This window comes from Otolemur garnettii, unplaced genomic scaffold (assembly GCF_000181295.1).
Source record: "Otolemur garnettii isolate 467f Iridium unplaced genomic scaffold, OtoGar3 scaffold00063, whole genome shotgun sequence".
Lineage (NCBI taxonomy): Eukaryota > Metazoa > Chordata > Mammalia > Primates > Galagidae > Otolemur > Otolemur garnettii.
Window position 1 is genome coordinate 5,280,435 of NW_003852458.1, and position 21,892 is coordinate 5,302,326.

At 36.7% G+C, this 21,892-nt stretch overlaps 1 protein-coding gene across 1 annotated transcript in view; it reads right to left on the minus strand.

Moving 5' to 3' along the window:
- Positions 1-6,539: 6,539 nt before the first annotated feature.
- NUP155 (nucleoporin 155) overlaps positions 6,540-21,892 on the minus strand; it is an 84,201-nt gene continuing 68,848 nt past the window's right edge. The window contains exons 26-35 of the mRNA XM_023515018.1: positions 16,477-16,630; positions 16,015-16,119; positions 15,211-15,365; positions 13,911-14,040; positions 12,885-12,998; positions 11,942-12,062; positions 11,397-11,507; positions 9,269-9,405; positions 7,807-7,913; positions 6,540-6,839 (exon numbers count right to left, since the gene is read on the minus strand). Coding sequence (XP_023370786.1) covers positions 6,701-6,839; positions 7,807-7,913; positions 9,269-9,405; positions 11,397-11,507; positions 11,942-12,062; positions 12,885-12,998; positions 13,911-14,040; positions 15,211-15,365; positions 16,015-16,119; positions 16,477-16,630 — 1,273 coding nt within the window. The 3' untranslated portion in view covers positions 6,540-6,700. The remainder of the gene's footprint in view (positions 6,840-7,806; positions 7,914-9,268; positions 9,406-11,396; positions 11,508-11,941; positions 12,063-12,884; positions 12,999-13,910; positions 14,041-15,210; positions 15,366-16,014; positions 16,120-16,476; positions 16,631-21,892) is intronic.

Here is a 21,892-nt window from a genome sequence, read left to right on the forward strand (position 1 = left end):
GAAAACACTTTTTTTTTTTTTTTTTTTTTTTGTTAGAGTACAGTGGCATCACAGCTCACAGCAACCTCCAACTCGGGGGCTCAAGTGAGTCTCCTGCCTCAGCCTCCCAAGTAGCTGGGACCACAGGTGCCCGCCACAATGCCTGACTATTTTTTGGTTGCAGCCGTCAGTGTTGTTTGGCGGGCCCAGGCTGGATTCGAACTGCCACCTTAGGTGTATGTGGCTGGCACCTTAGCCACTTGAGCCACAGACCCCAGCCACAACATGCTTTTAAAGACAATTTGCATTGTGCTGACATTCCCTTAAATGTTGTTCCCAAAGATGTTCAGCCTCTAGCCTAGCTTGAATTTCTGGGAAGAGACAGAGTCAGTTTGGCTTATTCTTTTTCAAGTACTTTTCTAGTTCCTGTCATTTCCGTATCAACTTTAGAATTAAGACCAGCTTGTGCAAGAGCAAGACCCCATCTCTACTAAAAATAGAAAAATTAGCTGGGTATTGTGGTGGGTGTTTAATAGTCCCAGCTACTTGAGAGGCTGAGGCAGCATGATTGCTTGAACCCAGGAGTTTGTGGTTACCGTGAGCTAGGCTGATGCATCATCCTAGTCTGAGCAAGTGAGTCAAAGCTCTGTCTCCTGCCCCCACCCAAAACGAATGGGCATATGGGTGACCAGGAATGTTGTTAAAATGTAGATTCTGATTCAGTAGTATGGGGTAGGACTTAGCAATTTCCAAATTCTGTTAGGAATTTGACTGGGATTACAGAGAATCTGTACATTGGTTTGATGAGATTTGATATGTTCAGTTAAGTGTTCCAATCCATGAATATTTTTCCTTTACAGTTTAATTTCTTCCAGCGCTGTTTTGCAGTTTTCAGTGATAGGTTTTACACGTATTTTGTTAAAATTAATCTTCTTTTATGGTTTTTGATGCTATTTTAAAACATTTTAAAATTATTACTTACTATTATATAGAAATATAATTGATTTTTGTACATTGATTTTATATACTGTGACCTTGTTAAACTTAAATCTAGTAGTTCTGGTTACTGGTTCTACTATTTTCTGAATATTCCATAGGATTCTCTGCATAGATAATTATGCTGAGGATAGACACATTTACTTCAGCTTTTCTAAACTGCATGTCTTACATTTCTTTTGTTTGCCATATTGCACTTGTCAGGACCTCCAATACCATACTGAATAGAAATAGTGAACAAAGACTTTATTCACAACTTTGAGAAAACATTGTCCTTCACCACTAAATGTGATTTTTGTTGTATATTCTTTCTAAATATCCTTTGTTAAGTCCTTAGCCTTTTAGTTCTTTTGCTGAGAATTTGATTATGGTGTGCCTTGTGATGGTTTTGTCTACCTGGCTGAGTTCATTCATTTCCAAGAACCTGTGCTTTTATAGTTTTAACCAAAGCACAAGAAGAGAATGGGAACTAATACCAGTGGACAGATACAGTGGGCTGACGTGTCCACTATATCAGATGTTTTTAGCTGGTGTTTGGCTCAGCATCCAATTATTTGGGAAAACACTTTTTTTTTTTTTTTTTTTTTGTTAGAGTACAGTGGCATCACAGCTCACAGCAACCTCAAACTCCTGAGCTTAAGTGATTCTGTTGCCTTAGCCTCCCAAGTAGCTGGGATTACAGGCACCCGCCACAATGCCTGGCTAATTTTTGTTGCAGTTGTTGTTTAGCTGGCCCAGTTGGTTTTGAACCTGCCAGCCTCAGTGTATGTGGCTAGCACCTTAACCACTATGCTATGGGAGCCAAGCTAGGAAAACACTTCTTTCCTGTTCCATATGGTTTGGGTGATGACGCTGTACCACTACACCCCACAAAGAGTCCATACTTCAGGCTGGGTCAATAAGGAATTTTCTGTTAATATGTCTCTGGTTAAAGATAACAGGATGATGTGATACTACCCATACTCTGCAGAGGAGTTATAGCGCTAACACTCTGCAAAGAGACAACTGCAAAGAAAAACAGTATATAGGAAAACTAGTGAAGTAGAAAAAGCCCTGAAGATACTGGGGCTCTGAATCTAGCTACGTGGAAGTAGCTCTATACTTGGACTTTTTAAGTTTTGAGGACCAACAAATTCTTTATTTTTTAAGATACAGGGTTTTGCTGTGTTACTCAGGCTGTAGTACAGTGCAGTGGTATGATCATACTTACTGTAACCTCAAACTCCTGGGCTCAAGTGATGAAAAGGAAGAATTTAAAGATGATTCCCTAGCCAGGCAGTGTGCCCCATGCCTGTGATTCTAGCACCCTGGAAGGCTGTGGTGGGAAGATCACATAAGCTCGGGAGCTTGAGACCAGGCTGAGCAGGAATGAGACTCTGTTTCTACTAAAAATGGAAGAATTACTGGGGCACCGTGGTGGGTGCCTGTAGTCCCAGCTTGGAAGCTGATCACTTAAATCCAGAAGTTTAAGGTTGCTATGAGGTGGCTAAAGTCATGACACGCTAGCCTGGGGCAAGAGACTCTGTCTTAAAAAAAGGAACTAGGGGTCAGTGCCTGTAGCACAGTGGTTATGTTGCCAGCCACACACACCAAGGCTGATGGGTTTGAACCTGGCCCGGGCAAGCTGAAACAATGACATCTGCAACAAAAAATAGCTGGGCATTGTGGCAGGCACCTGTAGTCCCAGCTACTTGGGAGGCTGAGGCAAGAGAATCACTTAAGCCCAAGAGTTTGAGGTTGCTATGAGCTGTGACGCCACGGTACTCTACTGAGGGTGACATAATGGAACTATCTCAAAAAAATAAGGAACTTGGTCTCTCTCATCTCTCCTTCATGAGGAACCTACTTCCAACTCTCTTTGGAAGTGCTCTAAACTTTCTCTTTGTTCTGCCTAAATAAAAATCTTTGTTACCCTGAAAAAAAAAAAAAGGGAACTCCTCTCAAATAAAGATGATTCTTATATTCCAATTTGAGCAGATGATAAAATAGGCAGAAAACAAAGAAAGCAGAACAAGAGGGCAGAGAGAAAGGGATGAGTTCCAACTTGGTTGTTTTGATGGAGGTGCTTTATGTCATCCAAGTATGCACTGGGGATATATATACAGGGATCCTGGATTCTACATAGTAAATTGGTTTAACTTCCATCTCCTTTGTTTTATGACGAAAATGAAACTTGGAAGAGTTTAAATGATTTATTAGGGGACTCAAAAGTATTTTTAAAAAGGTTTATTATTGAGAGAATTTAAATGAAGAAAGGAAATTATAAACCCTTTCAAAACTTTTAGATTCAATGTTCTAGCTCTTCATTCACTGATAAAACTGTATCACTGTCATAATAATTTTTCCTCTCAAGAATAGGAGGATAAAAGGTACAGATGGGAATTATCCCAAGGAATACTTTTGTGGTTAGTAGACAGGTGTTCAATGAATAAGTCACCAGTAAGTCAGGTGTAACTGAAGTTAAACACACATGCATTTCAGTCAATATCCTGTACCTTGCACAGGTACTCAAAGTAGATTTTTCTCTTTCCTAACCATTGTGCCATACTAAATAAAATGATCTATTTAAACACAAATATGTCACAGCTAAGACCTTCAATGACTCCTCACTGCCCACAATGAATGCATTGTTTCATAGACTATAAACTAATTTTTTTCAGTTATCCATGAATTTTTAATAGTCACAGTAAGTAATGCATTGAACAAACATCAAGTACAACATACACTAATGCAGTGGATTAATGTGCTAGAACAGCGGTTCTCAACCTGTGGGTCATGACCCCTTTGGAGGTCAAACGACCCTTTCACAGGGGTCACCTAAGACCACTGGGAAACACATTATGATTCATAATAGTAGCAAAATTACAGTTATGAAGTAGCAGCGAAAATAATTGTATGGTTGGGGGTCACCACAACATGAGGAATTGTATTGAAGGGTCATAGCATTAGAAAGGTTGAGAACCACTGTGCTAGAACAATGCTACTTCAAGTCCGATCCACTGACTGTCGGGATCAGCATCACATTGAAGATGGAACTCAAGATGTTTTAACAGGCAGACAGGCTCACACGTGTAATCCTTGCACTCTGGGAGCCCAGAGGGTGGATCACCTCAGCTCTGGAGTTCAAGACTAGTTTGAGCAATAGTAAGACCTGTCTCTACTAAAAACAGAAAATAGCTCGGAATGGTGATGGGCGCTTGTAGTCCCAGTTACTTGGGAGACTGAAGGGACAGAATCATTTCAGTCCAAGAGTTTGAGGTTGCTGTGAGCTATGATGTCATGGCACTCTACCCAGGGTGACAGAATGAGACTCTGTTTCAAAAAAAAAAAGAATGTTTTAACAGGCTGATCTTAAAAATGTGAAAGTTAAAAACAAAACAAAAAAACATTGTCCTAGAGGGCTAAAAAGGAGAATACCTAATTTCTTTTCTCTTAGGGATCTTACCTTTCAAAGGGTATTACAAACATCTGCTGTAGGGCTCGAATTCTTAAGCCTCTCAAAAGATGTGAATAAAAGGGACACTGTTCAGATTTCTGACTCTTAACATTCAGCCATGCTAGCTTACAGCTCTTTTAGAAGCTGTACTTTAAATATTTTGAGTTTAGTATATTTACTATATATTAATGTGCCAGTATATAAATGTACTTAAAACAAAAATGGAGTTATATTATCTCTGAGAATTGGAATCACACCTAAATTACAACATTTAAATAAGACCTTCATTTTAAGTAGAGATGACAGAATTTTAAATTTACAGAATCAATAACATAATACATAGCATACATTCATTTTACATAGTCAAAAAAGCTAAACTTAGGAAATTGAAAAGGTAAAAATGAGAGGTAGTGATATCTGATGAGTGATATTCTGTCTTCTAATAAATATTATACAATTGAAGATTATAGGAGAAACAGATGAATTTTAAGATTAAACATAGAGAAGGCAACCCTTTGGTCTTGGGAAAAGATAAAACTGCGAGGAAAAATATATTCAAAATGTATTTTAAAGATTGTTAGACATGCACAAGTGTAAGAAACAGAAGGAAGCACACATTTTGGCTTTTTTTAGTAGCCCTTGTCATTCCCACCCTTTCCTCCTTCCTTGTTGCCTTGACTTTGAAGCACATGGCTTAGTTTTCCAATTTTGTTAATGACTAATTAAAAACTACATTACTAATAATTTTGCTTTATATGTTATGTGCCTTGGTTAAAACTCATGTATTGTGTTATTGATGGGAAAGGTGGAAATATGAACCAGATGCAGAGCTCAATCCATATAACAAAAGGTAGCAGTTTCCTTTACTGTAGTGGTTTTTAAACCTGACATCCACCAAAATCCCCTGGAAGACTTGTTAAAATGCAAAGCTGGGCCTTATCCCCAAAGACTTTGATTCAGTAGGTCTAGGCCCAAGAATCTGATTTACTAACAAATTACCAGGTAATACTAATGCTGCTGGTTTGAAATACATACTTTGAGAACCACTGCTCTAATGGAATCAGTAGTCAAAAGGCCAAAGAGGAGCCAGGGAGACACCAGGGGGAAATAGTACTTCCCTGTGTGGGTTTTCAGGACACAGAACATTAGTTACAAGTTTATCATCTACTCAAACAACCAGATATATACCAATCTTCAAGGGCTATAGCCAATAAAATTAGTCACTGGAGAAAGGAAATTTCTTTCCAAGGATGAATCTAACATAGAAATCTTTTAAAATTTTTTTTTAAAATAACAGCTATTCCCCTATTTAAGAACTGTTTCAGAATCCAGAATTATGATCAGTGACTTAGACCTATAATCCTAACACTCTGGGAGGTTGAGGTGGGTAGATTGCTTGAGCTCAGGAGTTTGAAACCAGCCTGATCAAGTGTGAGCCCTATTTCTACTAATAGAAAAACTAGCTGGGTGTGATAGCAGGTACCTGTAGTCCCAGGTACTGTGGAAGCTGAAGCAAGAGGATCACTTGAACCATGATTTTGAGGATGCTGTGAGCTACGTACAATGATGCCACAGCACTCTACCCAGGGCAACAAAGTGAGACTTTGTCTCAAAAAACAAATAAACAAAAGGAGAATGGACCAGCTTAGCTAGCCTATTTAAGTTTTAATGTCAATATCCTTGCACTTATAAATAAAAAACATAAATTCAAAATTTTTGCCTACAATAAAATTCAAAATAAGAGTTTCTAAGTTTTTTTAACCTTGTGTTAAAACCATACATAGGTGGTGCCTGTAGCTCAGTGGGTAAGGGTGCCGTCCACATACACTGAGACTGGAAGGTTCCAACCCGGCCCAGGCCAGCTAAACAACAATGACAACTGCAAGAACAAGAAAAAAATAGCTGGGTATTATAGTGGGTACCTGTAGTCCCAGCTACTTGGGAGACTGAGGCAAGAGAATCACTTAAGCCCAAGAGTTTGAGGTTTCTGTGAGCTATGATGCCACAGCACTCTACCAAGGGTGACAAAGTGAGACTCTGTCTCAAAAAAGAAAACAAACAAACAAAAATATATAATCTTATTTCAGTTGATTTTAACCTAATTATTAAAAAACCCAAAATAATAGCATTCATCTAGCAAATGTAGTTTGTAGATAATAGCCACTTATTAAAAACACATTTCTCATAAAACTGTTATTAAATTCTGAAATTTAGAACACCTGATATCTGGACCCAGCTGAGCTTTTATTTTACACATCAAAATGTATGGATGAAAATACATTATAATACTCAATGAAGCCGTTCTAATTTAGCCTGAAGAGATTTAAAATTTCCAGTGATGGCTTGTACTGTTGCTGATGAGCTCATAGACTGGAGCTCCACCAGATAACCACAAACAGCATCCAAGCAGAGATTTGTAAATCTTCTCCTGTAAAGGAAAAGACACTTGATGAACTATCTATACATTTAGAAACATTTCTTCTTATAAAGCTTCTTCCTCCCAATCCTTTCACTTCTTCTAACCTTATTGATAGTCCCATAGAAGAGAAAGGATCACATGATTAAGTAAATGGCAAATAAATAAATACAGAGAAGAAAACTAGGGGGAAGGTACATCACCACATAACCACCATTTTCCATTTGAAGATCATTATAATGAGAAGGAGCCAGCAAGGTATGACTCCTGTTAAGAATATTTACATTCTTTTGGCATTTTCAAAAGAATATCCCTTGAAATGGCCAGTGATATCGCAAAGACATATATATCTTCATTTCTCTCTTTGATAGCTCAGCTGTTAAAAACAGAAGACTAAAACTAAAATATACTGGTCCTATGTCACTAATCCAAAGCAGAAGGAATTCATAAGGTACATGTTTACATGTAGAAAGGGTTTATGACATGGGTTAAAAAATGGAAAAAAACCCCTACAGTTCATATATGCTGATCAATAGAATTCAAACTGATACTACTAATGTATCCAAGAGCCAAGAGCTTAAATCCCATATACTTCTTTATAATCCCCGCATCCTTCCATGCTCTCTTCAAATTTGTTATTTATTAGAAGCATTTAAAAGCTTTTGCTAGTGGCTTGGCACCCACAGCACAGTGGTTACAGTGCCAGCCACATACTGGTAGGTTCGAACCAGGCCCAGGCCAGCTAAACAACAAGGACAACTATAACAACAACAAAAAAACAGCGGGTCGTTGTGGCAGGTGACTGTGGTCCCAGCTACTTGAGAGGCTGAGGCAAGATAATCGCTTAAGCCCAGGAGTCTGTGGTTCCTGGGAGCTGTGATGCCACAGCACTCTACCTAGGGAGACATAATGAAACTGTCTCAAAAAAAAAAAAAAAAGTTTCTGCTAGAATACAATATTTAATTGAATTCATAGTTACCGTTCATAATTTAAAACTTGGCTAGGATTCTCAACGTATCTTGTCAATAGTACATGTATACAATCTAAGAGGTGCAGTGGCTTCTTCATTCTGGTCCAGAATGGATCCTATCAAGAAACATATAAGGACATAAGGCAAACTGTGTCAATCTATTTTTCAACCATATGTTAAAGTAATCATCAGGTTTCAAGCAAAAATTTATTGCTATTAAAAAGCATGAAATATTATGTGGCTACTAAATTATATATCTGGTTATTGTTAACATTTTGAACAACATTAAAAATTGTATTTTGGAGTCTGGATGTAGTAGCTCATGCCTGTAATCCTAGTACTCTGGGAGGATGAGGCGGGAGGATCACTTAAGCTCAGGAGTTTGAGAGTAGTATAAGCAAAGTGAGAGCTCATCTCTACTAAAAATAGGAAAATTAGCTAAGCATCATGGTGAGTACCTACGATCCCAGCTATTCAAGAGCCAGGAGGATTACCTAAACCCAGTTTGAGGTTGCTGTGAGCTAGGCTGAGCCACAGTCCTCTAGTTTGGGCCAACAGAGTGAGACTCTGTCTCAAAATGAAAGTATATTGTGATATTATTTAGGAAATATATTTGATGTATCAATCTACTTCGTAGAGTATGCAGATGTCCTGCTTAAATCTGAAGTAAAAAAAAAAAAAACAACTATCTCTTTCTATGGGCTGATAGCAGTTTTACACTTAATCTATGCAGACTTAGTCTGACACTAAAAAAAGACTAAACTACCAGCCACAGAATCTTAAGTCTAGTTTTGGCTTCAATAGCCATGTGACTTGAACAGGTTATTTAATGTCTCTGCCCTCTTCTTTTTGCAATGTAAGATAGGAATATTAATATTTGCTCATTTCCATCACAGGTTTATTTTAACTCAATAGATAAAAACAAAAAAGTGCCTTGTAAAGCACTGTATGATACTACTATAGAAGACACAATCTAGTTCAACAACGTTTTATTTGGATCATTTATCTTTAGGATAAAAATTGCAAAATATATAGTCTGATAAGGTTCAGTATAGTGAAAAAGATCTTTAAATATTGGCATTTTAGATAAGGGTATAATAATCAAGACAATACAATGTTATTTTGTTCTTTCAAAGTAAATGACAATTTTTAATGTAATTGGTTTAGCCGCCACCTTGGTTTAACCTATTCAAACAAGAGTAAAGCACATATAATTATGTTTATTCAGATTAAAAAATAACATTTCATTTTAATCATGATATGCAGCAGAGTTATTCTGATTATCAGTTTTAAAAGTCTGATGCAGAATTTCCAATATTCAACCAGTGAAGCAAATCTCTGCCACAAATGTATTAGACTAAGTGATAAAACACATAAAAATATGCAATCAAAATACTTTCCCCATACTATACGGAGGAAAAATTAGTTAATTAAATAAAGAAAACTGTATTTTACTTAGTATTTTCCTTACCCGTGATTTGAACAACTGATCGTAAACTTCTAATAGTCTAGGTAATGGGACTCCAATTTCATTCATTGTCTGTATTACAAAGCCCACATCCCAGTTCAAAGTACAAACTTGTTGCTCTAAGAACTGTACAATAAAATCTAGGGAAGGGAAAAGATCAGATATTAGCACATTTAACTCTTGATACTAAAAGTAGGTCTTATTCATGGGAGAAATTTCTGAAAACCAATTTCAAGAAATTAAAAAAAATAAAAGTAACAGGTAAATTTAAAGACAGAAAATGGATTAGTGGTTGCTTAGGGCTGGAGATGATGACATGTTCTAAAATTAAATTGTGGTGATGGCTGAAAACTATGTTAATATTCTAAAGCCAGTAAATTGTACACTTCAAGAACAGTAAGAATAAAACTACATTTTAGAGAACTTAGAAAGGTACAAGGAGAAAAAAAGAGACCGTTCGCAATTCCACTGTTAAAGAGGACCCAATAATAAGTTTATAAATATCTGTATTTTTAAAAATTTCTTTATACAATTTGAAAATGTTTCAGAAGAGTGCGATTGTATATTGATTTTAGAAATATTGAGTGTGTTTTTTTAATACCTCACTAGCTAGATTTACATTTTCTGGGCCCATTGTCACTTTTTACTTCCTGTCTTATTGTAAAAGATCATAATAGTAACAAACAGATTTACAGTTATGCTATCTAAAGTCTAAACCTAACCAATGTGAACATCCAGGGGCAAGATGAATCACTGAAAAAACTGCCACTAAACCTGCATCCCATCTAAAATTTAATATTCAAACACTTGGGGTAGGTTATAAGAATTCTAAAGTCCCCTGATGACTGTTTGCCATGGACAGACTGACAAAAAAATGAAATCCTCTTCTACTCTAAACTTCATTGAGCTGAAAAATAAGTCAAATGACTTAGAAATCTGTCCAAGTCAAAGCAGAAATTCCCCAAACCTAACTGTGTACAATATAGCCTCATTTTCCCTTTTACTATTAAAAGTATATCATAGTTAACATTTATAAAATATATATATTGGCTTTTTATTTTTCTAATCAATAAGATGGCTTAGAAAGGTGCAGTTTTAATACTATACCTATGAGAAATAAAGGTATGTTACAATGGTTTCATTTCCAACCATGTCCAGGGAATAGATCCTAAATCAAGATGGTCTGTTAAGAAGTTTGAATGCTGGCTCAGCGCCTGTGGCTCAAGTGGCTAAGGCACCAGCCACATAAACCTAAGGTGGCAGGTTCGAATACAGCCCGGGCCTGCCAAACAACAATGATGGCTGCAACCAAAAAACAGCCGGGCGTTGTGGTGGGCCCCTGTGGTCCCAGCTACTTGGAAGGTGGAGGCAGGAGACTCGCTTGAGCCCAGGAGTTGGAGGTTGCTGTGAGCTGTGATGCTACAGCACTCTACCCAGGGGGACAGCTTGAGGCTCTGTCTCAAAAAAAAGAAGTTTGACTGCTTATTAAAAAAGCAATGTTATGTGAGAATTTTCAGGTTTCTCAATATTTTTTCAGTAACACAAAAATGCTTAATATTCTACTTTATAGATGTACGTATATTGTTTGTATTGTTTTACAACCAAGGAAAACACTGTAGATTGGCAAGTGGTTCATAATTAATTAGTTATCTACATAACAATTACAGTCAGCATATTTAACAAAGGTATTTAAATAATAATTAAATTTTTGAGACAACTATTTGCTATTTTAAAGAAAAATATGCCTTCAGTATAAGAGAAAGCAATGAAGTCAATTACAGATTACCCATGCACAAAAATAAATAAATAAATAAATAAATAATCACCAGCCATTTCTCCTTTCTCTTCATAAACTTGTATTGGGTTACCAACTACATAATCATAATTTGTCAGCACAATCCCAAGATCAATATATAAACTGGGAAAGTTAGTCCAATAAAGTTTTACACTGAATTATTTATCAATAAATTCTGTTATTCTTTGGGGATATTTCTTTCTAGAGAAGGAAAATTAAGCTAAATGGCAACGAAGAAACACTATTTCACTCTAAAGATCATTATTTTTTCATGTCAATGAAGAAAATCATCAAAACAGAAAATAAAACATGACAGTACCTAAAGTTATTGCTTACCTAAAGGAAAGAAGCGGGGTGTGCCAGCATAAATTTTGCCCAGGAGGACAATTTTGAGACTAAGAGCATGCATTCTATCTGGAGAGCTCAATGTTACACTGTCATTCAATTCTGTTAGAAAGAGACATGTCATAAGAAACCCAAATTATTTGTAATGTGAAATATTATTTTGGCTATTTAATTATTTTAAGGTTAAAAATACTTTAGAACTTATATTTCACTTTAATATTAGCAGATTCTGTGTTCCTGTTAGTGTCTGACATACTCTCTCATCTTAATGGCTACTGGTTATGAGATTCTGAAGTAAGCATCTAATATTGCTTATTAGGCAGTACAAACCATAAAAATGATAGAACTTTTTACTGAACATCCCCTAAATATTTGTTGGGGTCATTCTCCATACAATCACCCTCTACCTTCCACTTATTCTTTACTTAGGTATATACAATTTTATAAGCTTTAGCTATATTAGCTACTAGCAATCTGCATTCCTCTATTAACTCACTATCTAATGTATATTTATATACCTTTAATTGAACACTTACCTTTTTCTATGATATCCTGCCAAAGTGTTTGCACCAATATAGGGTCTGAATAACCGGCACAATGAATTATTGCAAGTTTACACTCTGCAAGTTTAAATGGGTCAGCAAATTCTCCATAAAGCTGTGGGAGAAAATCCCAAAATTAAACACACAACCAGAGGTCATTAATCAGAGATTAATAGTGAAGTACTCCTTGAAAATTAAAAATAACCAAAGACTAGATAATTTATGTAAAGTTTCTAAAATATGACATGATATATAGCTGGTCATTAACTTCGTATTAAAAAAAAATAAATATATGGGCAGCACCTGTGGCTCAAAAGGGTAGGGTGCTGGCCCCATATGCGGGAGGTGGCGGGTTCAAATCCAGCCCCAGCCAAAAAGAAACATAATGAATATATGATAAATACATTCAAATAGATTTTAGTATGTGTGCCTTTTATTCTTGGCTGGGAGGGAGATGCAGCAATGACATTTCCTTCACAATTAGTATTCCTAAACTAGAGGTCAAAGAATTATGGGAAGACTGACAAATCTCAGGGTGCTTCAGGGGACTTGGAACCATGTCCAAGAATAAATGAAGTAGAAGGAACGGCTTAGGGTGACAGAGTGAGAGATGCCTGGAGCGTGAAGCAAAGATAAGTTAGTTTTCTTTGAGGATAGAAGCGAGACCATAAGTAGCTGATTTTAACACAGCCCCCATGTTCAGCTGATAAGTTTTTCATAGCTACCAGCCTGGAAAGAATAGTTTTAGCCTTTTCTAAGAGTTGGATATAGCAGTGGTGATCTGTCAAGCCCAGTGACAAGCTACTGGGAATAGATAATCATATTATGTGGAGATAGGTTAATTTCTTCCATGAAACAAAGAACAAAGTTCAAAACAAACAATACATTTCTAGATATTAGGTGACCACTGAAGGAATTTCACTTGTTTTTTTATTACCTTAGTTATGTCCATTAGCTCAGAATCCAGTTGAGAAATTGCATCCTGTACAGAAGAATGATGAGAGTACTGCCTTTGTAGTGTCTCCTGTATTTGAAGTTGGATCCTAGCAACCTAGTTTTGGCAGAAAAGAGGACATCTTAATTTTTTTATGGTAAATTAACAGGCAGTTGAAGGAGTGATTTCTAATATCTGACTTAAGTTTGCTAAAATAAAAATACTGTATAAAGACCAATAATAATAAACTGGCATCAATGTATCAGACTTCATCTCAGTGTAACAGACTTCACAGGAAGTATACTGTGGCAGAGCCCTTGCTGCCCCCAGTATTAATACCTCCCGTGACTGTAGCCAGATAAAAGCTAGACCATCCTTTTCAACTTCCTTTGCAGGGAGGTATAGCCATATGGGTTAGTTCTTTTCAAAGGAAGAATGGAAGTAAAGCACATCATTCACAACTAATGTACTTTATACATGCTCCCTTTTCCCTTTCTTCTCCCTCTGACCAAAGATAAAGAAAAGACCCTAGGGAATCAAATGCCTGACAATAGAACCTGCATCCCTAAATCAATCACATGAAGAAGTCACCTACCAATCAGAAGCACCCACTCTGAATTACTGTGAGTGAAAAATAAACTTTTATACTTTGACCATTGTGTTTCTGAGTCTCTAAATGCCTTTACAATTTAACCTACCCTACTTTATGGACCTATTTGTTAGCTTCTAGGAAAAATGTGGTATAATCCAGTTGCTATTAGAATAATTAAAAAAAAAATCTTTAGAAAGACTTAAAGAAAACTAGTTCTAAATTATAGTAGTATTTTCAAGTGCTAGTATCCTTAAAATCTCTTTAAAATTTATATCTAAACATAAAAATAAATAGATATATATAGGCAGAAGAGATCAGAATTAATAATGACTTCTAAAGACCTATTTTTTTTACCAGGGAAAGAATGGGAAGTGGAATTAACTATGTGACTACTACTCAATATGAACATAGTTTAAATAAATATCTTTAGTACTTACCTCCATTTTTTCTTCTAATTCATGAAGGAATTCACCATCTGCAGCTATTGATGAAATGGCAGTGGAACTTTTGGCACTAAGAATGGCTCGAGCAATGTACTCTAGTCGCTGCTGAAGTGAAATTTCTGTGCTAGGAGGGAAAACTCTTACTTTCAGATACACAATTTCTTAACGACTAAAAATACAAATATGTCAATTAGGATGTATTTTATACCAAGGTGAGCAAGAAGACTGAAAAAAAGCTGTGGGTCCAGAGATGCAAAAAAATCACCCATGTGAGTTCAAGCATGTGCACATACACATTCACACTCACATTTGCTATTAGCCACAAAGAAACTCTTTACATAACCACCCTGATCAACGTAATTTAATAACACCCCTGGCTAAATACCTCCTCTTCCTAACTTAACCAGTTTTTAGAAATAGCACTTGTACTATTCATATGAAAACAAAGGATCCAATTAACAATCTGTTCAATATTTTATTAAATTGCCCTTTAAAAAAAAAAACATCTATTTTTTGGTATGATAACCTAATCAGATCTCAATGCTTATCTCAACAGGACTCTTTAAAATCTTCAATACATATGCTCTAAGACCTTTTTAGTAATTTAAACTGATGTGGAAGTAGAGGAAATTACTCTATAATTAGCAAAACAGTTAAAATTATAAAGTCTTTGAGAAATATTTTGTTATCTTAATTCAAAACAGTTAACTATTAACAGCAAAGAGCCTAAAAGCATTTGAAAGAAAGGGATTTAGAATATAGTTTGAATTCTTTTGGTACCTCCTATACATTATTAAAATAAAAGAGGCCAAATTCGTATACATTATTAAAAGAAAACAGAGGCCAGTTGTGGTGGCTCATACTTGTAATTCTAGCACTCTGGAAGTTCAAAGCCTGACCAAGAGCTCAAGAACAGCCTAAGCAAAATTGAGACCCCATCTCTACTAAAAATGGGAAAACTAGCCAGGCAGGGTAGTGGGCACCTGTAGTCCCAGCTACTCAGGAAGCTGAGGCAAGAGAATCACTTGAGCCAAAGAGTTTGATATTGCAGTGAGATAAGACACCATGGCACGCCACTCAGACACAGAATGAGACTCTGTCTCAAAAAACAAACAAACAAACAAACAAAAAACAGAAAGAAAAAAGGAACACTATGAACATCGGTTAGTAATATGCATAAAAATTCCACTTACATATAACCTGGATAAGGTTTTATTTAGTTTGTGAAATCTGGATATAAGTGCATATATCTCAATCTTCAATCATTCTTCACAATGAGAATATGAAGGCATACCTATGCATATCAGCCAATTTGGATAGAACACGAGCAGCATTACTAAAGCTTCTGTTCTTCTCATAGTACCTCCAGAGTAAATCCATATAACGAACTTTGTTTTGATCAACTTTGGCCATTCGGACCAGATGTGGCTCCAGAAATGGAGAAGCTACCTGGAAATTGTACAGATATTCAGAAAATTTTCCTAATTACTTTTTAAGTAGAATACATAATATTTTAACCACAACTATAACTGTGCCTTGTTTTATGAAAACAAGTAAAATTATAATCCAACATTAATAGATAAGAGAGACTAATTTTTCCTATTATAACTGTTTCCCCACAATTAATAAAAGATTCTACAAGTTACATTAGGTTGATGAAAATAATTTACTATAAAATTACAAACTCATTAATAAACTTTGAGAACACAGCTATGGATTCCTGGACTCTGATCTCAAAGGCATCTTTGAAATTCTCAGATGCCACATACTCATTTCACAGACTAAGGAATGCTGAACTAAGGATATAAAACGACATATTTGAAGTAACATAGTGACTTAATGGCAGAGGTAAGATGAAGTTCAGGTCTCTTTATTCATAATCCAGTGTTTCCTACCCCACTATATAAACTGTCCCAATCACCAGCTTCTAAACACCAAAAGAGGAGGAACAGTCTACTCTGTCCCTTAGGAAAAGATCTAATGGTAGACACAGAATGAGAGACTGAATTTCCTACAACTATGCATGTACTTAAATCATTGAGTTATGCTTCCCAAAAATATAAATTAATAATACTGCAATTTAAAAAAAGTTTCTTACCTGCAGCAGCTTATCTGCAAGATCAGCTTGTATTAGCCAGTTATAAAGGGCAATACTGAAGAGCTCATCCTTAGATCGCTGAGCCAATTTAAGCATTTGTTCAAACTAAAATAAAGAAAACAGTAAAAATAAGCAGAAAGACTCTGTTGCTCGGTATCACAATCTCTTAGCCCTACAAACCTCTAATAAGAAATCAAGAATCCTGCCAGGTACAGTGGCTCTGCCTGTAATCCTAACACTTTAGGAGGCTGAGACAGATGGATTGTTCAAGTTCAGGAGTTCTAGACCAGCCTGAGCAAGAGAAATTAGGAGGGAGGAGGGAGGGAAGAAGGAAAAAAATCAGGAATCTTTACATGGTAACTTCTAAGCTATAATCTTTCCCAACAAGATTATGCCGCCATTACTATACAGAACTTTTAAACTCAGGGTATTCTCAGAATAAATATATGCTATGTCCCTTACATGATGTCCTGCTTCTTCATTACTCAGCATATTGGGATCAGATGATAACACAGGAGGACCAGGTTTTTTGGGCACACTGGGAGACTGAGGAGCAGCCTTACTTTGATTTACCAGTTCTTGAAGTGTATCTGTAATGCACTTATAACTGTTTAATCTGAAAAAGAAGGGAAAAGGGGCAATCCATATTATTTAACTAGAAAGCAACAGATTTACCTTATCTAATTTAAATATACACAAGAATTTGAAGACTTTTGTAGAGAATACACGTACCTTTTGTTTTTTGAGACCGAGTCTCACTCTGTCACCCTGGATAGAGTGCTGTGGCATCATCATAGTTCACAACAACCTCGAACTACTGGGTTCAAGTAATCATCTTGCCTCAGCCTCCTGAGGAGCTGGGACTACAGGCTTGTGCCACCCACCACGCCTGGCTAGTCTTTCTATTTTAGTAGAGACAGGGTCTCACTCTTGCTCAGGCTAATCTTGATCTCCTGAGCTCAAGCAATCCACCTACCTCCCAGAGTTCTAGGATTGCAGTTGTTAGGCACTGAGCCTGGCCACATGTTTGGCATTAAGAATAATATAAATCATTTACTTTTGAAATATGTTTGAGAAGTACTTAGTTACCTGAAAATGTAGTTAGAAAAATAAATGCATTAACAAAAATAAATTTTTTAACAAAAATCATGTTTGATATAGGTGATATATTTCCTTTATGGACATACATTTCTCTCTTTAATAGTTTCTACAGCTAGGTGCAGAGGCTCACACATATAATCTCAGTACTTTGGAAGGCCAAGGTAGGAGGATCATTTGAAGCCAAGAATTAAAGATCAATCTAAGCAACATAAAGAGACCCTGTCCCTATGAAAAATACAAAAATAAACTGGGTGTGTTGGCACATGCTTAAAGGCCCAGCTATTCAGGAGCTAAGGTAGGAGGATCAGTTAAGCCCAGAAGGTAGAAAATGTAGTGAGATATGATGATGCCATTGCATTCTAGCCCAAGCAACAGAGGGGGTCTGAGGTGGGTAGATTGCTTGAGTTCAGGAGTTCAAGATCAACCTGAGCAAGAGCAAAACCCTGTCTCTCTCTCTTTTTTTTTTTTTTTTTGGCTGGGGCTGGGTTTGAACCCACTACCTCTAGCATATAGGGCCGGCGCCCTACTTCTTTGAGCCACAGGTGCCGCCCAAGACCCTGTCTCTTTAAAAAAAAAAAAAAATCTATGTAAACTATTGAATTCTTAAAAATTATCGTTCAAAATAAAATACTAATCATTACCCAGAAGCAAAAATTCTTCAAAAAAACCCCCAAAAGGCAGTTTGTTTTCAAATAAGGGATCCTATTAAAAATACATTAATAAAGTCTTAGGAAAACTACAGTGGCAGGTTAAAAAACATCTTGAAGCCCTTAATAATTTTCATCAGACTGGTTCCCACTGTACATGTGCGGCTCTGCCCCCTCCTGCCACTGTCCTCCTGTGTGTCTCTGCAGGTCTGAGGATGTCTTCTGTGTCTCTAAAGGGTCAACTCAATCCTATATCCTAGAGTTAAAAAGATAAAGGAAAGAGAAGAAAAATAAAGAAATCACACCTGAGGAGGAACCAGAAAAAGACCTCTGGCAACATGAAAAACTGCAGCAGATCACCACCACCGCACCCCTAGAGAATCACAACAGAGCTTCTACAGAAAATTCCAGCCATAAACAAATTGTTGTAATGAGAGAAAAGAAATTCAGGATGTGGATGGCAAATAAGATGAATGGAATTCCAAATAAATGTTGAAAACCAGCAAAAAGAAGTCCAAACAATGTCTCAAGAAATTAACAAAATTAAAGACAAAGTCACCAAGGATCTGGAAAAAATTAGGAAAGATATAACAAAAGGTTAAAAAACTGTTGGCTCAGTGCCCATAGTTCAGGGGTTAGGGTGCCGGCAGGTGGGTTCAAACCTGCCTGGGCCTGCTAAACAACAATGACAACAGGGCAGTACCTGTGGCTCAAAGGACTAGGTGCCGAGCCCCATATGCTGGAGGTGGTGGGTTCAAACCCAGCCCTGGCCAAAAAAAAAAAAAAAAAAAGACAATGACAACTACAACAGCAAAAAATAGCCAGGCGTTGTGGTAGGCGCTTGTAGTCCCAGCTACTTGGTTGGGAGGATGAGGCAAGAGAATCGCTTAAGCTCAGGAGTTTGAGGTTGCTGTGAGCTGTGAGGCTACAGCACTTTACTGAGGGTGACCTTGTAAGACTGTCTCCAAAAAAAAAACCCTGAACAACAACAAAAAACAGGTTAGGGAGGCAAGACTCCTAGAGGCAGTCAAGGAATTCTAAAACACAGCAGACAATTTCAGCAACAGATTAAACCAGGAGAAGAATCTCATAGCTTGAAGACAAGGCTTTTGACTCAGTGCCTGTGGCTCAAGTGGCTAAGGCACCAGCCACACACACTTAAGGTGGCAGGTTCGAATCCAGCCTGGGCCCACCAAAACAACAATGACAGCTGCAACCAAATGCAACCAAAAAGTAGCCAGGTGTTGTGGTGGGCACCTGTGGTCCCAGCTACTTGGGAGGCTGAGGCAGGAGACTTGCTTGAGCCCAGAAGTTGGAGGTTGCTGTAAGCTGTGATGCCATAGTACTCTACCCGGGGGATAGCTTGAGGGTCTGTCTTCAAAAAAAAAAGACAAGGCTTTTGAGCTTAACAGTCAATTAAAGAGGTAGAAAAGAAGAAAGCATAAGTAGAGCCTTAGAGAAATATAGGACTATGGAAATCATACAAACATACAAATTATAGGTACTTCTGAAGAAGAGAATCCCAAAAGCATGGAAACTCTCACTGAAGATATAGTTGAAAATTTCCCAAGCATCACCAGAAACTCAGACATACAGTTACTAGATGGATATTAAACTCCAAGATGACTCAGTTCAAATAGAGGTCCTCTTAGACCCATTGCAATTAACCTGGCCAAAGTCAAAATGAAAGAGAAAATTCTAAAAGCAGCCAGTTGTAAGCACCATCTGACCTATAAGAGTAAACCTATCAAGTTAACAGCAGGTTTCTCAGTGGAAACTTTAAAAGCCAGAAGGAAGTAGACTCCTACTTCAATTTTCTCGAACAGAACTCCAAGTCCAGTATTCTGTATCCTGCAAAACTGAGTTCTATTTTCAATGGAGAAATCAAATCTTTTCCTGAAATGCAAACTTTAAGGAAATTTGTCACTAGTAGACCTGCCCCCTGTAGGAAGTACTCAGACCTGTACTAAAGACAGACTAACATAATGGCCCAAGAGTGATAAAAATAAAGCAAAAGAGCCCTACACAACATGATGAACAGAAATCCACCCTATTTATTAATTCTCTCAATGAATGTGAACAGCTTCTGACCTCCTCACTGAAAAGACATAGACTGATTGAATTAAAAAATTACATGCTTAATATCTACTATCTTCAGGAAACACAACTAACCCTAAGGATAAATCAAGACTTAGGATGAAGGGCTGAAAAATAACATTTCATGCAAATGAAATCAAAGAAAGTGAGAGCTACAATTCTCATCACAGATACTGCTAACTTTAATGCAACAAAAGTAAAAAAAGACAAAGGCAGATGTTAAGTACAGGTCAAGGGAACAATTCAACAAGAAGACTTATCAATTGTAAATATTTATGTACCCAATTTAGGCACTCCCAGATTTATAAAACAAATTTTACTTTATCTAAACAAAATTATAAACACCGTCACCATAATGGCCAGGGACTTTAACAACCCCCTCATAGAACTGAAAGATCCTCTAAGCAGAAATTAAGTAAAGAAACTTTGGATTTAAACATCACCCTAGAACAAGATGGGCTTAACAGACATCTCCAGAACATTTCACCCCAATACTGCTAAATATATGTTCTTCTCATAAGCTCATGGGTCATTTCCAAGATTGATCATATCCTAGGTCACAAAACAAGCCTCAATAAATTAAAAAAAATAGGAATTATACTGTGCATCTTTACAAACCACAATGGAATAAAAATACAAATCAATTCCAACAGGAACACCCATCCCACATAAAATCATAGAAATCATAGTATCAGCTATTGCTGAGCAATAGCTGGGTCAAGGAAGAGGAAATAGAAACAAAAATCATTAGATTCCTTCAACAAAATGACAAGACCACAAACTATCCAAAACCTGTAGGATACTTCAAAAGCAGTCCCAAGAGGGAAATTCATCATTGCTTTAAATGACCAGATGTAGTAATCAGAAAGAGCACAAATCAACAATCTAATGAATCATCTCAAGAAACAGGAAAAAAAAGAGCAATCCAATCCCAAACCCAGAAGAAAAGAAATAAAATCAGAGCAGAACTAAGTGAAATAAGAACAAAAGAACCATTTTGAAGTTTTTTTTTCCCTATATTTTTTGATAGAGACAGGGTCTTATTCTTGTTCAGGTGGTCCCTAACTCTCAAACTCAAGCAATCTTCCCCTCCTTTGCCTCCCAGAATGCTAGGATTATGGATGTGAGCCAGCCCACTCAAAAGATTAAAAAAACAAAAAGTTAGTTCTTGGAAAAGATAAATAAAATTTATAAGCTTTTGGCCAGATTAACCAGAAGCGGTAAAGTAAGATCTCTAATAAGCTCAATCAGAAATGAAAAAGGGGAAATAACAATAGATACCACAGAAATATGAAATATCATCACTGAACACTATAAAAATCTCTATGCCCAGAAATTTGAAAATGTGGAGGAAATGGACAAATTCCTAGAATCACACTACCTCCCTAGACTCAAGAAGGAAGAAATAGAATTTTGGAGTTTTTCTGAGACAGAGTCTTACTTTGTCACCCTTGCTCGGTAGAGTGCAGTGGCATCACAGCTCATAGCAACCTCAAATTCTGGCTCAAGTGATCCTCTTGTTTCAGCCTCCCAAGTAGCTGGGATTACAGGTTCCTGTCACAATGCCAGACTAAGAAATTGAACCCTTCAACAGACCAATATCAAGTACCAAAATTGAAACAAGAATAAAAAAGCTTCCAAAAAAACAAAGTCCCAGAATTCTTTGGGAATTCTACCAGAATTCTACCAAATCTTCAAAGAAAGAGCTTGCACCTATATTTAAGAATCTATTTCAAAACATTAAGAAGGAAGCAACTCTCCCCTATTCCTTCCATAAAGCAACTATCACCCTGTTACCAAAGACAGGAAAGGATACAACAAAAAAGGAAACTACTGACCAATATTATTAATGGATATTGGTCAAAATATACTCCATAAAATCTTAGCAAACAGAATTCAGTTACACATCAACAACAAAAAAAGGATTCATCAAGATTAGGTGGGCTTCATCCTAGGGATGCAAGGCTGGTTCAACATATACAAATCTATAAATGTAATTAACCACATAAACAGAAGTTTAAAAAAAAAAAAAA